Raw genomic sequence first — 17,696 nt, forward strand, 5'->3', positions numbered from 1 at the left:
GGGCTGGTGAGAGGCTGAATCGGCATCTGTCCTCACTGTCACTGTCATCACCAGCATTTACTGTGACCCGAGCTGAGCCTTTTATACCCAGTCACTCGTTTCTTCCTTGCAGCCACCCCTGGAAGCGCCTCGCTGTCCCATTGTACACATCAGGAAGCCGAGACCCAGCCAGGTTCAGTACCTCGCCTAAGGTTGCCAGCTAGCAAATGTCAGGACTAAGGTCTGGACCCGGACAGTTTGCCCAGATGCTACCCCCTTAAGCTTGACCTTGATCTGCCCCTGAAAGAGCATTACAAACTATAAAGGGCTGTGGCCTGGCAGGGACATCGCTCTGTGTGGTGTTGCTGCGGCTCATCTGGGGGATGCGCATAGCCTCCTGGGGAGGGTCTCTGGCCCTCCATCTGTAGGCTTTCCTGTTCTGCTAGGGTGAGGAGGGAAGGCATCTGGGCCAGCTCTCTCTGGAACAGGGCAGGGGTGAGCAGGGGAGGCTGGGTGACCACGGGGAGTGGCTTTTCCACAATGGGGGGTGCAGGAGGAGGCCTGAGGATGGAGCTTAGAGACCATCTCACCCACGGGTATCACACTGTCTCGGTGTTGCAAACCCTTAGTGCAAATGGAATCAAATCTCTAAGAGCAATCACCTGGAGCTCTGGGGTGAGGGGAGGGAGCGTGCTGGGGGGTGGCCAGAGGGAGGACCCCAGGGATTTGTAAGGCTCCACAGGCCACCACTGGCCTGCTTTGTTTGGGAGGGAGTCTGAGGCTCAGAGAGAGACTGACTTGCCCATGGGTCACACAGTGAGTCCATGGCCACGCTGGGAACAGGAAGTGTGGAGCCAGGCCTCCCGACCTGGGGCTCCCGACCGCACTGGGCTGGGCTGGTAGGGCTTCTGGACTGAGGCCTGGGCCTCCTTAGGAGCCTGAGAACGCTGCTGGGCCCCTCCCTCGGGGCCAGCTCCACCCCCGAGCACAGCTTGGGCAGTCTTGCTCCCACTTTAGGGCCCATCGTCATCATCTGGTGTTCACGGGGCACCACCGGCCCCAGTTGGAGGCCAGCAGGTCCACCTGAAGCTCGGCAGGAGGCTGGTCGGCCGCCGGGCAGGTGCAGTCTGAGACGGTGGATGTCATGCTCAGAACCCGGCCGGCAGCAGGCTTGCCTTCTGTCCCTACCACTTCCTGGCTGTGTGCCTCTAGGAAAATTGGGAGCCTCTCTGTGACTCTTACTGCTGCAGGCCTCTGAGGCTGCCTGGGGGCAGCAGATCAGCCACGCAAGACCCCTTGGCTCTCCGCTCAGCAAGACCCAGCAGAGGTCCTGGCAGCTGGCAGGCTTGAGTACCTTCTTCCCTCACAGGCTTGAGTACCTTCTTCTTTCTGGCTGCCCCAGAAAGGTTGGCCTCTACGTCCTTTATCATGGTGCCCTGGGGAGGTTGCCCTGATGGCAAGTCTGCGCTAAGACCCATGGACAGGATCCTGCCCCCAGAGACTGCCTCGTGCCACCTCTTGCAAATGAGCCCACACTGGGCAGCTTGTTGGAAACGCAGATCCCAGCGTCTCACCCTCCGACCTGATTGCGTAGCTATAAGATGAAACCAGGAAATCTGCATCCTGCACACTCAAAGGCCTGGTCGGGTTTGACAATGATTCACGCGTGATTCTCAAACTTTTTTTTCCCTTCTTGATCGCTTTTTTTTTCCACCCCCCGCCATGGGATCCTTCAAATGGACTCCTGCATGAAGGTCCAGCGTGCAACAGGTAAGAGCAGAACTTCTCGCTTGGAGGGGGAGGACTGGAGCCCTTTCCAGCTAGGTCTTTCACCATCTATGGCAACCTCTCGAGGGTCCTCTGAGGAACCCCCAAGTGTGCCATGGAACACACTTTGAAAACTGCTGCTTATTCCAATTTCTTCCTCTACTGGGTAGAAAGACTGAGCCCCAAAGAGCCAGCCTGCACAGGGCTTGGCCAGTGAGGCTTTCTCAAGTTCTCTGAAGCTACCTACAGATCAGCTGTCCCCCCGCCCCCGGCCCCCTGGGGGGAGAGCTTGGTCAGAGGCTGCGCAGCCCAACAACCGAGAACACAGACTTCTGCATGCCTCCTTGCGAGAGCAGGCTGGCTCCGGGCTCTGAGACACGTCTCCTTATTCATGTGCCGCCCTGGGGTGACCTTGGGGCTTCTGCCTCAGGAACTCAGGCGTGGGCAGCCTAATTGCTTCCCATGGTCTAAATTTCTCTGCACTGGCCACAGCAAGAGTACGTTTCTCCCTGGAATCTAGAAGGAATAGTGGCAAGGCTGGAGGGTTCTGGGGGCAAACATGTCAAAGCCTCCCTGTTCTTAGGCACAAAAGCCAGAGTCTCTCACGGAGCCACACTGGAAAGGAACCTGGACTCGGACGAGTGGACACACAGCTGGAGGGAGGTCAGGTTCACACGGCCCGATGCCCTGGTTTTACCCCTCGGCGACGTGTTTAGATCGAGTCACCTTCGGGCACAAGATGTGTATCAGGCTGCTTCTTTCACGCTTCTTTCCTGTCTCTGATTGAACTTAACTCCACTCAAATCATGGGGGGCACAGGCCCTGGGGCTAGCCCTTTCCAGGTTCCAAAACCCACTCAGCTCTCATTGCTGAGCCTGTCAGGAGGGCAGGGTTATTGCACCCACTTCACAGATGAGAGGACACCGAGGCCCAGGGGATAAACAAGGTGCCTGGAATCAGAGGCAGGGCCAGAGCTGGAGTGATTATCCACGCGTGGCCTGGCCCCGCGGGTGGGCCGCGAGGGTCCCTCCCCCGACAGAGCATGGGACGCAATTTCATAGTCTCTTGTTTTGGTGCAATTAATGGCCATTTGCTGGCAGTCCGTTGAGAAAGCAATCGGACAAAACCTGAAGCTCAGCAATGCAGGCGAGCGGTCAGCCAGTGCTTGCTGGACTCCGATTTGGAAGCTGCATGTCCTGACGACGTCCCAGGGCCCCGGGGCACCTGCTGGGGAACGGGAAGGCCTGCAGGTTCCAGGTAGAAGGGGGCAAGGCTTTCAGTTGCCACTTCTTAAAGCTCAGCCCTCTTGGGATCGTTTTCTCGTGGATCAGATCGTTGGTTGGGGCTGCTGGGCATTGCCCTTGGGGGGCAGGGTGGCTGAGGTGCGCATTTTTCAGTGGCGGGGCTTTAAGACGCCACGGAGCGATGACTCAGGTATGAGTTGTTCACACCCCAGTTGCTGGCATGATTTTCAGCCCCTATAACACTTCTCTGGCGAGGTACTTACTATCCTAACGCACAGCCAAGACCTAATGCCTAAGTTATTTTTGTTCACAGGGCATTCTTTTATAAAATAAAATTATGAATCCTTTTATAAGATAAGGTGAACTATGTGTACTCCCTCTGGATTCCTTATTACCACCCGGGTCTTTTTCCACTCGAAAGTGGGAATAGGTGGGAGCTGGGGGGGGGGACCATGGTGGCTTTGCCCCCGCCTAGTGGGGTTTGAACTGCAAAAACTTAAGAGCCATTTGTTCAAAGCAGGTGGGGCTAGGGGTGGGATTTTTGTGAGGTCCTGTTTGGTGAAAATGCAGGTTTTTGGTGAGAGGCCCCGTAGATATTTTAAGAACTCACATTGGTGAGATGGCTGGTGACCTCCTACGTTATGGCCTCATTGCACTGGGAGCCCCTCTAGCCCATTGGGCCCTGGTGTGTGGGGCAGCATGCAGTGGCCAGGACGGGACCCTCACCTCCTGGCTCGGGGGCCGAGCTAACCCCGAGAGCCCGGCAGCCCTGGTGCAGGAAAGGGCTCCAAAGCAGGGCAAGTGCAGGCAAAGCCCTGGCCCCAGTGGAGCACTAGTGCAGAACATTATTAGCTCGTTTCTACTCTGCCCTCCCCAGTTCCTCCCTGGGGGTGGGTCTCCGGGGCCGGAGGTAAAATGCTGACGATTGATGGAACAGACGCAGTCACACCAGCAAGGAAGTGCTAGGCTGTGCCGGAGGTGAAGGGTGGGTGAGGTGCAAACCTGGCCCCAAGGAGGTCTCTGCAATGCCCCCTGCCCGGGCCCTGCCCCTCCCGCTCAGATGATGGTGAGAGTGCCAGGGACTCCCTAGGTTGGCAGTCTGGCCCTACTGTTTACTAGCTTCTTGACCCTGACGATTTACTTAACCTGAGTCCTTGCACCAAAAATGCAGATTGTTGGGAGGGTTAACTGAGTTAATGCATGTAAAGTATGCGGCATGGACTACAGCCCATGGTAAGTGCTTAATAAGTGTTAGATATTATTATTGTTATTATATTACTAGGTTACATCTGTCGGAGCCTGCCAGCATGGGTGGGAGAGCACGCGTGAGGGCCACTGACGGCAGCCGTGCAGGTTGTGCACTCGGCACCTGAGCACAGTAGTGCCTTCTGGAATAGAGTGGTACACACGACCTGTGGGGCTGTACACTGGCCCTAGATGCCCTGGGCATGCCTGCTTCAATTTCCAATAGGTACCGCTTGAAGCTGGTCCATTTGGAGCCAGGTCTCAACGAAAATAAAGGAGGTAGTAGGACTTTTGAGCAGAGCTACGAAACTTGGAAGAGGTATGGCCCAGTCCTTGAAAAGGTTACAGGACCGTAGGAGCAACAGCTAGGATCTGGGCCAAGTCACTCCGCTCTGGGTCAAAGTTTTCCCCATCTGTGCAGTGGGGTGGGGTGGGGGGTGGGGGGTCTAGTTTTGGGATGGCAAGTAGGCTTTCTCCCTGTATGCCAACTCTGACTGGTGGTGGCTGAGGCTTTGTAAAGTGAGCACCTCAGCGGCCACTCTGGGCAGGGTGGGGACGTCTGCATGAGGCCCCTCATGCCCGCTGCAGACTAGCCCAGCGCTTCTCAATGCTGGCCACACCCCAGGGTCACCAGAGAAGGTTTAATGACGCCCTGATTCGGGGATACGGCCTGGTACTGCTAAGTGTTTTCAAAAGCTCTGCAGGTGATTCCAACGTGTGGCCGGGTTGAGAGCTGCTGGGGTCCCTAAGGCTCCTGGAGGTCCTGAGTGCTACGACTTCTTGGCATGGTCTAGATCTCACGGGGCTTTGAGCTTTCTTCCAGCAGAAATGACGGGGGTGTTAAAAGGCCAGTCTCTCAGTTCTATTGCTGGAGAGGATTCATCTTTAAGTTGGGAGGCAGGGGTTGAGGGCACTGGCTACACTCCAGGATCGGGGCATACAGGGGACCTCTTCTTGCGCCACACTATGGAGTTTCACTGGGGCCGAGGCCTAGGCTTTGCATCCGGGGGGGGGGGAATCTCATGGGACTCACACTGGCTTTTTCAGGGAGGCCCTGTGGCTTCCTTGATTTCTTTCTTAAGCTCCTCTCTGTCCCGAGGGAAGGTGGGATGTTGGCACGGTGCAGAGGCCCAATGAGGTCTGCAGGAAGTAACATGCCCCAAACTCACAGGCGCACTTTCTGGGCCTTTGGAAGGAGTGCCGGGGGTAGAAGGAAGCAGATGAAAGCTGACTGGGGCCGCAGAGCTTGGAGAACACAGGGCCAGGGCGCCAGGCTTGGAGGTGGTGCATTAGGACCACAGGCAGCCCTGGATGTGACGGCTCCTCCCACTTACAGTCGGGGTGGCCAAGATGCGAGGTTTCTGGAGGCCACCTGGCCTCAGCCCCACCGAGGGCCCAGAATTCAGCCAGCTTTCCTCAGCCCCTCCAGACCCAGCCCTGGAATCCAAGGAGCAGGTCATGCAGGGGCTTTGCCTCCCACCCGGAGCAAGATAGAAGCAATCAAATAACATAGAATTCAATAATATTTTAAAATAAGCTTTATTTAGATTTTTTTTATATTTTATATTTGCATCCATGCCTTCGAGAAACCTTTCCCATGGGAAAAGTTATTTTCATCTAATTTACCCATAACTCATTCGCTATTTGACGTAGTTCTCTTAAATAAATCATCCTTAGTAACTCTTAGATTTATCTCCTAATTTACAAAAACTGAAATGAAAAGGAACTACTAAATCATTACCAGGAGTGGTTGTAATTTTCTCTTAAGTAAAGGGCAAACCATAAAAATCAACCAAAAGAAGAAGAAGAAAAAAAAACTCATGGGGGAGAAAAGTATTTTCTAAAATCTCTCTCCGTAGAGGAAGATGCCAGCTTTTCCTCACCGCCAGGCTTGGTTAAACGGCTTAGGGCTTAGCCAAAGGAGGCCAGAAAGATCCTTATTAGGCAGGGCCCTTTGCCTGCTCCTGCCCAACCGCCCCACCAAGTCAGAAGGAAAGGGAGCAGCCTACTGGTGGTTTTTTTTTTTTGTTGTTGTTGTTGGTTTGTTTGTTTAGAGACTTGGGACAAAATATCCTATCCTTCTAATAGAGACTCCAGCACTCTCCAATCTCTTTTCTTTGTAAGAGCTGAAAATGTTACTGCTAGCAGAAAGCGCAACTACTGTTGTGCAGAGGGTGGGTGAACTGAGCTGTGTTAGTAGTTAAGGTGGAGCAGGGGACGAGTGACAGGTCAAAAGAAAAGGGGAAGCTAGTTTTAGGCCTCAGGAGGCCCTGGCTTAGCTCACGTGTTCTCTATCACCCGGCGTTACATGCACATGGTTCCTTTGCTGGTGAAGCCTCATTGAGGCCAACACTGCTCTCCAAATAGGCAGATAGATGTTCCTGCCAGCCCTTCTCTCCTGGGGTGAGCGGGCTCAGGCTGCTGTGACAAAGGGGAGGACAGGGCCGGAGGGATCCCGAGAGATTCTGTTAAGTATGGAACCAACCAGAATGGGGAGGGCAGAGAGGCTCTGGTGCTGGTCCCTGTGTCCCTCACCGCCCTCCCCCTGAGACAGGCACCTCCCCCAACGGCCCCTGCCTGGCCCACGTGCAGAATTAACCAAGGAGGAGAAAGACACAGCTGCAGGGAAGAACCCATGCGTCTCGAGGACCCCTGTGGCACCAACTCAGGCCGAGTCCCCGTGGTCATGTGACTGGCTGCCTCACTCTGCATTCAACCTCTCTCAAAACACAGACCCCAGAGAAGGTGGCGTGACAGTAGGCCCTCCGCTCACTGGGGTCAGCGTTCCTCATTCCAGATAAATAAATAGATCTACAAAGGCTTGGAAGGGAGCTATTGGGGGAAGGTGGGGGAGAGAAAGGTGGAGTGCACTTCCATGCGAGGGGCAGGAGAATCCGGGCGAGGGAGAACAAAGAACGGGGGGAAAAAAAGCAAGCTTTGAAATCCAACGGTCCCTGGGTTCTGGCCACCCTAAAGTCTACCTTGCACAGTTTGGCAGCAGCATGAGAACAGAACAGACAAGTCCACACAGAAACACCCGCCTCCCGCCCACCCCGTGGAAAAATATACATTCCATTATTTATGTAATAATTTAGATAGAATAAGTCTTCTGCGTTTGTGCAAATAAATTAAACGGAACAGTTTTTTTCTTTTTTCTTTTTTCTTTTTTTTTCCATAAAGAAAGAAACGGCAACGCAATTTAAAAACTGGCAGGCCGTGAAAAAGAGCCCGGCGGACCCTGGCAGCCCGAGCCTGGGCCCGCGGTCCCGCGGGGCGGCCCGCACCCTGACCACGTGGGCGGCCTGCGCTCGCTCGCTCGCTCGAGGGCCTGGGGCCCGGGGCCTGGGGGGTCAGGGCGGGTCAGGGCCCGCGCTCACGCGGGGGAGGGGTGGGGGGAGACATCGAAAACAGACCACATCCTTGGGCAGACGGGCTCCAGAAGTAGCAGTTCGGACAAGGGACATTTACAAGCACGGAGTGCACAACAGTTTTGTTATTTACAAATACACAGCAGTCCTTCAAGTTTTCAAGTTTCATAAAAAGGAGGATGGGGAGGGGGGAGGGAAGGGGGAGGATGGGGAGGGGAGGGGAGGGGAGGGGGAGGGGAGGGGAGGGAAGGGGGAGGATGGGCAGGGGAGGCAGGAGGATGGGGAGGGGGGAGAGAAGGGGGAGGATGGGGAGGGGAGGGGAGGGGGGAGGGGAGGGGGAGGATGGGGAGGGGAGGGGGAGGATGGGGGGAAGAAAACAAAACAACCCAACGAACCGAACAAAAAGAAAAGAAAAAAAAACACGTAGAAGAAACAAAAACAAACAAACCCAGGTTAACAACACGACTGCATCGCTCCGAGGACGACAGTTGACAGAGTCACACGCGGTCGAGTATGTACAGCAATTACAGAGGCGGCGCCGCGGGAGGGGGCGGGGCCCGCGCTCGGGGGCGGGGCCCGCGCCCGGGGGCGTGGCCCGCGCTCGGCCCCGCCCCGCCCCCGCGTCAGCCCGCCCCGCCCCGCCCCCGCCCCGCCCCCCGCCCGCACGTCCACACGCACAGACGCGCCTGCGCGGCAGCCAGGGGCGGCATCACCAGTCCGCGTCCTCCTCTATGTAATAATCGGGGGCGGTACCATCAAAGAGGCCGGGGTCGAGGGACTTCCGCTGCTTCCCTCGGGCGAAGACGCGCGAGATGGAGCCGAATCCCATCTTCTCTTTCTTCTTTTTCCGTTTTTGGTCTTCAAGATCCTCTAGTGACTGAGGAGCCGGCCGCGCGGGGTGCGGGGGGGAGAGCGAGAACAAAGCCACCTGAGCTGGGGGCGGGGCGGAGGGGGTCAGGGGGCGGGGCCGAGGGGCAGGGGGCGGGGCCGAGGGGGCAGGGGGCGGGGCCGAGCGGGCGGAGGGCGGGGCGGAGGGGGCGGGACGCCGCGGTGTGGCCCCGCCCCCCTCGCGGAGCCCCCGGGGCGGTGGTGGGCCGTGTGCGGGCCGCGGGGGTGGGGGGACCACCGGGCCGGGCTCTCCCCCGCAGTCCCCGCCCGCCGCCGCCGCCGCCGGAGCTGCCACTGTCCCCTACACTGAGCCTGCCCACAGCCTGGGGGCGCCCCCCGGGCACCTGACTCTGGCTGGCACCCTGGGCAGGGGCACACGGTTCCTGTGGGAAAGGCCCCGTGGGGACAAAGGGGGCCCGGGGGAGCCCAGAAAACGAGGAAGGAGAAACCTGAGCCTCGTGCCGCCGAGAGCAAGGCCCCGGGACCTCAGGGTCCTGGACGAGAAGCAGGCCTGGCCATGGTAGGGCGGGGAGGCTGGGGCTTGGGTTCTAGTCCTCCCTATGTCAGGCTGTGGACTCCTGCCCCGCCCCCCCTCCCGGCCATCAAGCCCCCCCAGGCTCCCTGAGCCCAGTTACTCATCTGTGATGTGGACAACAGTGACCACGGGGACAGCCTCCTGCCTGGGGCCTACGGGGCCGGAGGGTGGGGTCCACCCAGGGTCTTTACCAACCCAAAGACCCTGGGTGATGTTATCCACCAAAAGGGTGGAGGTGAGACTAAAGATTCCCCAGACACATCAGAATGACCCGAATTCCGGGCCCCACCCCACCCCACCCCTGGTGGATCAGAGTCAGGGTTAAAGGCCCAGGAACCTGCATTTGCAAAGTTGTTCCTGGTGGACGCTGGTGCAGATGAGCAGCGCGGGGACCAGCCTCTGGGAACCCCAGGACTAAACAGCTGACCTCAGAGACCCCTTCTGACTCCATTCCTATTGCCCCCCCCCCCCCGTGGCCCCCTCCTTACTGATGGGGGTTCCTGAAATGTTAAAAATGAATAAGGAGCAGTTTCCTGTAGCCAGGGGCCTAGAGTCATCGGCTGGGCCATGGGCCTTTGGCTGCCAGGAGAAGATTCTCGCCGGGGCAGGAGGATGGAAGGTGCCCTTAACGGGTCCTCGGACTTGAAGGAGGGCAGGGGAGTGCAAACCAGGGACTGAGCCTGAGCCAGGCCCCAAGCCATGGCTGACAGGCAGGGGCTGAACTCCTCTCTGCCTTAGGTGTCCCCGGTATGGAAGTGGGGTGCTGAGGGCCCCGGGGAACAAAGGGCAGGGCCGGGAGGGGGGGGTATGGTCAAGATGGGGTGGAGGGAAGGCCCAAGTGGCCAGGGGAGGCGCACCTACCTGTACAATGGGGTTGTGCAGGTTCTTCTGTACTGGGCCGGGACTGTCGCCCTATAGCCAAAAAAGAGGGAGAAAATGAAACAGCAGGGACGCACAACACGTGGGAGCAGAGGTGGCCCAGGGAGAGTGGGGTCTTCCGTGGAAGGAAGCCGTCTCTTGGGGACCGCCCTGCCTCTGTACTGGGGAACCCACCCTCACCCCTGAAGCAAACATCCCCAAATGGCTCAACAGTGGCAGCTGGGCTTCTGGGTGCTGCCTGGACCAGGGGTCCTGGGGTGCTCTCCTGTCTGCTCAGGCCTCTTGACCCCCAACACCCTCTGACCAGCAAATCAGCCCCTTGAAGCCTTCTAAGTTCCTGTCCTAATTGGTCCGTCAGGTTGGAACTGGAGATTGGTTATACCTGGTGTTGTTCAGAAAGATGCAATTTTAAAGGAAGAAAAAAGCACAAAAATAATTTCAGGACAGGAAGGCTCAGGAGACACTAGGTAGCTTCTAATTTCCCCCCAAATAGTTCACTGCATCTCTTCTTTTGGGGGAGGGGCAGCAGGACTCATTAGCCTGATTTACAGACACAGAGAGGCTCGGGACCAGCACGACGGAATGAAGCGTGGAGCTGTAACTCGTTTGGGGCCGTTTCTTCCCGGCCCAGTGCTCCTTTCAGGGGGCACGCGAAGGTGGGTGTGCAAAAGCCTTCACTACTACGTCCGTCCCAGAATCCGGCTGCCCTGCCTGGGGGGACACACAGATCACTGGGATCACGAGTCATTACTAGGGAGGCCCCTGATGGTTGTTTCCAGAATTGCAGGCAAAAAAGCAATAAAGAAACCGTAGGTCACTTGGGCCAGAGTCCATCAATCCCTCCAGCTTCCCTGCACTCAGTCCCGACCTCGGCTCTAAATTAGCGGCCAGAGAAGAAGGAGAGGTCCTTCATCCAGGCTGGGCTGTTTTCGCTGGTGCCAGGTCACAGGCCTGAGAACAGTTACCTGGTGCTTTTTCCAGGCTCTTCTTGGCTTACCTGCACGCACAGCTGTTGAAATGGGGGATGAAGGTGGCTGAGGGAGGGCGGGGATGGAACAGAGGGTAGTTTAGTCTTTAGTCCCATCCCAAGGTTTGCAATCGGAACCCATCTGGCAGGCAGCTCAGGGGGGTCTACCCTGGGAATAGGGCCATCTTCGCCCAATTCATGGGGCAGAGAGTGAGGCCAGTGCCCACCGAAATGCCCGCATGCAGACAGCTGGCTTATGAAAGCACCCGTGTCCTGGCGGCAGGGCCGTGCCCACGTGAGGTGATCCTGGGAATAGGTATGCTGGACCTGCCGTCTGCTCAGCCAGGATGTGCCGAGGCCAAGTTGGGCAAGAGGCGAGGTCAAATGCACTGCAAGAGGCCTTTAGAGAGCCCCTTCTGCAGAATTTTCCAGCAGTATTCTGGCTCCCGGAGCCACCTTGGGCCTACCAGGAAACTCAAAATATAGCCTCTGGGGAAGTGGCTACTCTAGGTCTCTAACCTGTGCTCTCTACGAGCGAGGGCCGACCGAGGGCGCTGTCGGCCGTTGGGACAGCTCAACAGTGGGCCCTCGGGGCAAAGGGCAGCTGCCAGAGGCCCCCTTCCTTGCCCTGGCTCTGTCATTCAACACAGCCTTTGTCACGGGGTTCCGTCCCGAGAACTGGTGACGGACAAACCGCTTTAAGGAAGTTGAAACAGAACCCCAGGCTTGAGCGTCGGGATTCCGGCCTTGAGCAGCCTTCTCTGCATCCTGACGGGGCGGCGTGGGGCGAGGCCCCGGGCCTGGCATCCCTGATGCCCTCGTCACCAGGCGAAGGCAACTAGTTTTAAGTTCAGTCTTTGCTATTTTTATCAGTAGTCTTTAGCTACTTTTCCACTGTTCTTTTGACAGGAAAAAAGTTTCCATTAGGATTGTTCGTATGTAGAAAAGTTACTGATTTTTTTTATATATATATACATTAATTTACAACCAGTACCATTCATGTACGTGGTCATCATTGGTTCTAATAGTTTTACACCTTATTCTCTTGAGCTTCCTGGTAGGTGATCCTATCACGGGCACGTCGTAGTTACTTTGTCCTTCTTTCCCACCGTATTCACCTCCTTATTATCAATCACGCTGGTTAATGAAACATTAGCTGAGCTTTTGAGAAAGCTTCCTCGTGCACTGGGAGACCCGACCCCGTGGTGTGTCTGTCCTCACGGCAGGGAGCCCTCCGTATTTCCTGTCCTCGGATGCTTGACCCACCTTCGCCCCTCGCTCCGCCCGCCAGTCACCAAGCGTCAGGGGCCTAGGGACCCGCAGTCTTGGTAGCTGGTGCCCAGCATGCCATCAAAAAGTGTTTGATTAAATAAGCGAAGCAAAAAAGCCTAGAACAAATTCACGGGACGCCTGTCCAGAAGCAATACATGCCCCCCAACTCCTGGAAATTAAAACATCTGGCTCATTCCTGGAAGAAGGACTGAGAACTGGCTCCAGAGGGGAATGAAGTACTGGTTAGGCCCGAGCTCTGGAAGGTCACATCTGGGAGGAGAGGCCCACGGTCCCAGACACAGCCCACCAGAGGCAGTCCCGGGCCGCGCAGACCCTGAGCCGACCCAGGCCTGCCTTCCTCGGGGATTTTCTTGCCCTCCCGGACACAAGGAGCAAACAGGCCTCATTTCTTTCTCTCCCCACATCCATCTCTTCTTGCAAAAGGAAAGAACAGAACAGGAATTGCCTCCGCCAGAGTGCTCCCTGGGTGGACGAGAGGAAACAGCGGGTGCGTCTTCGCCCCCCCGCCCCCCCAGCCCTGCAGTCTCCAGGCAGGGCCCCTGGCCCAGGCCCTGCTGCTGCTGGCCTTACGTTGCAGAGGGAGTGTGTCCGGTGCCGAGGGGAGTTGATGTCGCTTGGCGTGGACGACCGGTCGCCTTCGGCGGCAGATGCGTCGGAGATGACGGAGGGCTGCCGGGAGTGGCAGGGGCTCACCCTGACCGCTGGAAGGCAGGGACAGCTGGTCAGTGAGGGGTGGACAGTGTCCTCGCCGGTGCTGCCCTGCAGGGGTGCACCCCGCGCCCCCGTGATACAGAGGAGGCGGCGGAGAGGAAGGGCTGCCTGCTCTCTGCCCCTCCGTCAACAGGCCCACACGTCCCCAGACAGCAGCTGCTGGGGAGAAGCCCCGGGGCCTCTGGATCCAGTCAGGGTCTCCTCTAACCACATGGAAGGAGAAGATGCAAGAGCTTCCGGGCACCTGGGTGACTGGCCTCTCAATGCTCCCACCTCCTGGACGTTCCCTGGACCTTGCACAATCCCAACGGCTGGTCAACACCAGCTTCCCTAGCGAGGAGCCCAGAGGCCGCCCCCAGGTCCCCACCTTCTCCCATACCCCACACCCCATCATCACCAGCGCAACCCTCCAGTCGGTCCCCTTGTCTCCAACCCCAAACACAGTTCCCAAGTCCATGTACTTCTCTCTAACCCCAAACACACCCCTCGAGTCCGTCCACTTCTCTTCAACCCCGAACGCCCCCCCGAGTTTGTCTACTTCTCTCCAACCCCAAACAGCCCCCGAGTCCGTCCACTTCTAATCCCAAACACCCCCCCCAAGTCTGTTCACTTCTCTCCATCCCCAAACACACCTCACAGGAGGGACAGGAAAGGAGCAGGTGGGCTGCAGATGTGCAGAGGGGTTTGGGGCTGGTAGCGTGGCCAGGGGGTGCAGACGTCGCCCGGAGGCTGCACCCCCGCCTGAGAGAACACGTATGACACGTGTGGCCCTCCCTCGCACCCCGTGACTGTGTGGAGCTGCGGATCAAGGAGCTCTGTGCCCCCTGCCACAGGGTCCCACGAGACCCAGGCTGGAGGGTCAGCGTATCGCTCCTTAGACCCATCACGGGTCCAGGGGCTGGCTGTGCGACCCAGGATGGCCGAGCAGATCCTTCTTTGGGATTTAGTACAACACAGGGAAAGAGAGAGTTTTTCTTTCTCCTGACTTTTGCCCTTCAAGCCTGAGCTTGCGGGAGACGGTTTTGCTGCTTCGTGGAAAGAGATGGTGTGGAGACGAGGCCAGACAGAGGCAGGCAGAGCCGAGGCCGCGGTGGACGCACCCGGACACCGGCTGGGCCTGGATACCAGCCCCGCCTGGGTCCATCCCTCGGACTCTGCGTCCCACCGTCTACGCCCTGCAGGCAGCCACGGTGCGGAGAGGGCTGCGGCCCGCGCCGGGGAGGTCGGTGGCCCCCGAGAGTCCCCAGAGCCGCAGCAGCGGCAGGCCTCACCTTGCCGGTCCGCAGGGTGGGGGGGGTGTGAGTGGTAGAGAGTCTGCTGGCTCTGCCGGATGGCCGCGGTCAGGGGGAGGTCCGCCTGCACCACCCACTCCTGGTTGCCGTTCAGCACCGTCTCGCCCGGCATGGCCAGAGAATGCCGCTTGGGGACGTCCTTGGTCAGCGTAGCTAAGGACTGCTTGGCCTGGGGACAGAAAGAGACGATGTGATGGAGAGGGGCCTCTTGGCCCATTGCTCGGCTAAGACGCACGGTGGCGAGGAAGCCACGGGCCGACCTTGGTAGCAGGCCACCTCCGGCTGCGCATCGCGTGCCCCTCAGGGTCAGCCACCTGCCCTGCGGGCTCAGCGGGGGTTACCCCTTAGCTCCCGCTAACAGAAGGGCCGGGATTGGGAGAGAAAGGGGGTCCGAGGACACTTATCACCCGTCCTTTCGGGCTCTCCAAGGAACTGCCTGGATTTGAGTGAGAGTGGGGGACAAGTCACCGCCTTCCTGAGCCTCGGCTTCCGCACCTGCAAAAGGGAAACCCCAGAGCAAGCAATGCTGGGGGCTCGTCTAGCCTGGACGCCCCACGTCTATGAGCTCACTCCCCTTCCGGGGCAGGAGGCTGAGCCGAAGGTGCCTGCCCATCTCCCAAGCAGGGAGTAATCTCCTCTCCGGTTTAGAAAACGATCATGTGCTCAGTGCGACAGCCCTGGGTTTCGAGGAGGGACTGGGAGATTATCTGTGCTTGACAGAGAAGGAGCCAGAAGCCCAGAAGCCACAATGTTCAAGTCGGGTCGTGAGCCGGGGAGTCCGGCCACGCTCCCGCGGTCTCGACAGCACCCACGCTCCTCCGGGCAATGGCATAACCACAGATAATGCAGACTCCTGAGTCCACGGAGCAGAGGATGGGCTGTGCCGGTCACCGCCGGTCACCGCGGAATCCGCAGGCGCTGGCTGGCAGCTGGGCCCGTGCACGATCAGTAGAAATCCTCAGAAGTAACGGAAGCAGGCTACGTCCGGGCTGCTGGCTCAGGGAATCTGTCGCCCTAGCCTGAGAGCATGGGACGGTCCTGCGGAGGCGGGCGGGCGCGCTGTGACCCAGGGCGCTGCAGGTTTGCGGCCACACGGCCACGTGGCCACACGGCCCGCTCCCGTTTCCGGGCCCGCCGCACACATCTGCTTGCCCTCCAGGGCACGGGCACCTGGCCTCCCGGCCCCCATCCGGGCACCGCTCCGGGCACCAAGCTGCCCTAGTCCCTTGGCTTCCTCCCGCCCGATCCATCCCGGCTCCTGGAAGGCACACTCGGGGTTGGGAAGCGAACCCCAGCTCAGTCTGCCCGCGTGATTAACCTGCAGCGTTGCCCCCCCGCAAACAGCCCCAGGCAGGTGCGCGGGAAGCACAGGGAAACCGGAGGCAGCGCAGCGTCGCCTGTGTCCCCACCTGGCTTTCTTCTCCCGGGGGGGCTTCAGCTCTGTGTGGGCCTGGGAGAGGCGCCTCCTAAACTCAGCAGGCAGCTTGGGACCATTGCTACCTGACATCTGCGGGGGCTGAGGGGAGGGGGCGGGTCCCCAAAGGTGGGGCAGGGCGCGTGGTGGTCAGTCCTGTGGGACAGGGCAGTGGTGAGTCCTGTGGGATGGGGTGCATGCTGGTCAGTCCTGTGGGATGGGGTGAGTGGTGGTCAGTGCTGCAGGACAGAGTGGTGGCGGTCAGTCCTGCGGGATGGGGTGGTGGTCAGTCCTGCAGGACAGGGTGGTGGCGGTCAGTCCTGCAGGATGGGGCAGGTGGTGGTCAGTACTGCAGGACGGGGCAGGTAGTGGTCAGTCCTGCAGGATGGGGAGGTGCTCAGTCCTGCGGGACGGGGCAGGTAGTGGTCAGTCCTGCAGGACAGGGTGGTGGTGGTCAGTCCTGTGGGAAGGGGCGGGTGGTGGTCAGTCCTGCAGGGCAGGTGGTGGTGGTCAGTCCTGTAGGACAGGATGGTGGCAGTCAGTCCTGCCAGATGGGGCAGGTGGCGGTCAGTCCTGTGGGATGGGGCAGTGGTCAGTCCTGCGGGATGGGGCAGGTGGTGGTCAGTCCTGCAGGACAGATGGTGGTGGTCAGTCCTATGGGGTGGGATGGGGCGGGTGGTGGTTCCTCCAAGTTCTGAAGCACAGGGACCCCTTACATGGTCCTCTCACAACACAGCCACCAGAGATAAGAACGACAGAAGAGGCCCGGGAGCCAACAGAACACAGGTGCGTGCGTGTGTGCACGCAGGGGGCTGCGGGGATCAGCTCCCCACGGCCGTCCACACAGCGTTCCCTGGGCTGACCTCTTCTACTGAACGCAACTTAGTGCTGGGACTCCCTCCTCCCTCTGAGCCTCTACCCCCTCCTCAACACTCTGCGCCTGCAGTTTCGAGCTACTGATGTCAGTACATTGGCTCAAACACCCTCCGGCGACAGGAGTCAGGACCGGGTTCAAACTCCGTCCTACGATTTAACTTGCTGCGTGACCCTGAGCGAGGCCTCACCAGTCTGACGGAGAATGGGGAGGGATCACTTCCATGTAAGGAGCACCCCCTGCAGTCGTGTGACGAAGCGGCCCAGGGAAGCGGCTGGACGGCCCCGCCACAAAGGCTTCTGTGGCCCCAAGTGTCAGCAGGGCCGAGGGTGAGAAGCCCCGTTGACAGGAGACCAGGGCAACACGCACCAAGCTCCTGGGGGAGCCTGTGATGTGCAGGATGGCAGTCCTGTCCCCCTCCCCTCCGTGCGGAGGAGGCCAGTGGGGAGGGCCTGAGGGGCAAGCCAGGGGCAAGCCAGCAGCCGGGCGTCCTGTCGAAGGCCTTGCAGACGAAGCTGCCCCGTCAGGTGGCTCAGGGCCCGCCGGGCTCCCGCCTCCGCCTCTCCACCTGCTGGGCACTCGGGGCGAGCTCCTGCCCGCCGCGCCTACTCCCACCTCCCTAAGTGGGCACAAGAGTAAATGCCGGACTGGACTGACTGCTAATGGGCAGGAGCGCACTTGTTCTGGAAGTCGGTTGTGCCGATGGTTGCACAGCCCTGGGAACATACCGAGATCCGCTCAGTCCTACATTTTGAAAGGATGAGTTTAAGGTACGTGAATCCTATCTCAATAAGAGAACACACACCCCACAGGGTGGTCCCACGGAGCCACGGTGGCTGCAGAGGGGAAACCATGCCACGAGCGGTAATGCCCGGTTTGGCCGGGAGGCGCTCTCAGGACTGTTGCCCCCGAAGGGCAGGTGGCTGAGTGGGAGGGTGGGGGCCGCCAGCACCGGACACCCGGAGGGCTTGGCTTCCTGGGGAGCCGAAGTCTTGGGCTTTCACTCGAGTGAAGCAGGCCCTTCAGAGCCACATGCGGTGGGTGAGACCCAGAGACAGCTCCCCGCAGAGGCGGATGGGGTGGGGGGCGATGCCTTTGTCGGGAGCGTCCGCTTAAGCCCATCAGGCCCCTGCTGCGTCACATGGTCTTAGCGTCACGGGCAGGTGGGTATTCGCCAGCTCAGCTCCCGTCGCCTTGGTGGCACCTCAGGGTCACTCAACACATCACTCCTCACCAGTGG

General features: G+C 59.2%; 1 protein-coding gene and 1 long non-coding RNA gene across 13 annotated transcripts in view; one reads left to right on the top strand and one right to left on the bottom strand.

Annotated features, from left to right (window-relative positions):
- Positions 1–17,696, bottom strand: part of KAZN (kazrin, periplakin interacting protein) — a 1,010,923-nt gene that overhangs the window by 34,218 nt on the left and 959,009 nt on the right. For 8 of the 10 annotated variants that reach the window (XM_072828267.1, XM_072828272.1, XM_072828269.1 and 5 more), the window contains 4 exons: positions 14,148–14,337; positions 12,741–12,866; positions 9,888–9,938; positions 8,357–8,536 (listed from right to left, as the gene is read on the bottom strand). In XM_072828267.1, coding sequence (XP_072684368.1) covers positions 8,357–8,536; positions 9,888–9,938; positions 12,741–12,866; positions 14,148–14,337 — 547 coding nt within the window. Of the gene's footprint in view, positions 1–8,356; positions 8,537–9,887; positions 9,939–12,735; positions 12,867–14,147; positions 14,338–17,696 lie in introns of those variants that run through there. The other 2 variants (XM_072828268.1, XM_072828276.1) reach the window with 2 other exon arrangements.
- LOC140634405 (uncharacterized) lies at positions 8,275–12,573 on the top strand. 3 transcript variants are annotated; one of them, XR_012031907.1, is made up of 2 exons: positions 8,275–8,501; positions 10,264–12,573. It is a non-coding gene; the product is annotated as an uncharacterized lncRNA (long non-coding RNA). The 3 variants fall into 3 exon arrangements; XR_012031905.1 differs by lacking the exon at positions 8,275–8,501 and adding an exon at positions 8,632–9,011; XR_012031906.1 differs by lacking the exon at positions 8,275–8,501 and adding an exon at positions 8,632–9,011 and having other exon boundaries at positions 10,457–12,573.

Source organism: Canis lupus, chromosome 5 (genome assembly GCF_048164855.1).
Source record: "Canis lupus baileyi chromosome 5, mCanLup2.hap1, whole genome shotgun sequence".
Classification (NCBI taxonomy): domain Eukaryota; kingdom Metazoa; phylum Chordata; class Mammalia; order Carnivora; family Canidae; genus Canis; species Canis lupus.